Source organism: Phaethon lepturus, unplaced genomic scaffold (genome assembly GCF_000687285.1).
Source record: "Phaethon lepturus isolate BGI_N335 unplaced genomic scaffold, ASM68728v1 scaffold35435, whole genome shotgun sequence".
NCBI classification, from domain to species: domain Eukaryota; kingdom Metazoa; phylum Chordata; class Aves; order Phaethontiformes; family Phaethontidae; genus Phaethon; species Phaethon lepturus.
In genome coordinates this window covers 1-252 of record NW_010543290.1, presented here as the reverse complement: position 1 = coordinate 252, position 252 = coordinate 1, and the positions used below count along the sequence as shown (strand labels likewise).

Here is a 252-nt window from a genome sequence, read left to right as displayed (position 1 = left end):
GCCGCCGATGTTGTTGATGTTGTTGAGGCCGGAGTTGGCCATGCCCGGCACGGCCGAGTGGCCCATACTGGAGGGCATGTTCATGGAGGAGATGCTGCTGGGCGCCGAGAACATGGACTGCGAGGAGAGGGGGCTCATGGAGTTGAAGAAAGTGAAGCTCTTGGTGGAAAGCGGCGCCGGGGTGAGGCTTTTGGTGGCCCAGTTGTTGTAGGGGTAGCCGGCGTACACGTCGTCGTAGGGCTGCATCAGCCC

The 252-nt window shown here is 61.9% G+C and overlaps 1 protein-coding gene across 1 annotated transcript in view; it reads right to left on the bottom strand.

Moving 5' to 3' along the window:
- Nucleotides 1–249, bottom strand: part of LOC104621748 (pituitary homeobox 1-like) — a gene marked incomplete at its 5' end in the record, with an annotated part of 467 nt that extends 218 nt beyond the window's left edge. The window contains one exon of the mRNA XM_010288304.1: nucleotides 3–249. Within this exon, the coding sequence (XP_010286606.1) occupies nucleotides 3–249 (247 nt within the window). The remainder of the gene's footprint in view (nucleotides 1–2) is intronic.
- Between the last annotated feature and the right edge of the window lie 3 nt (nucleotides 250–252).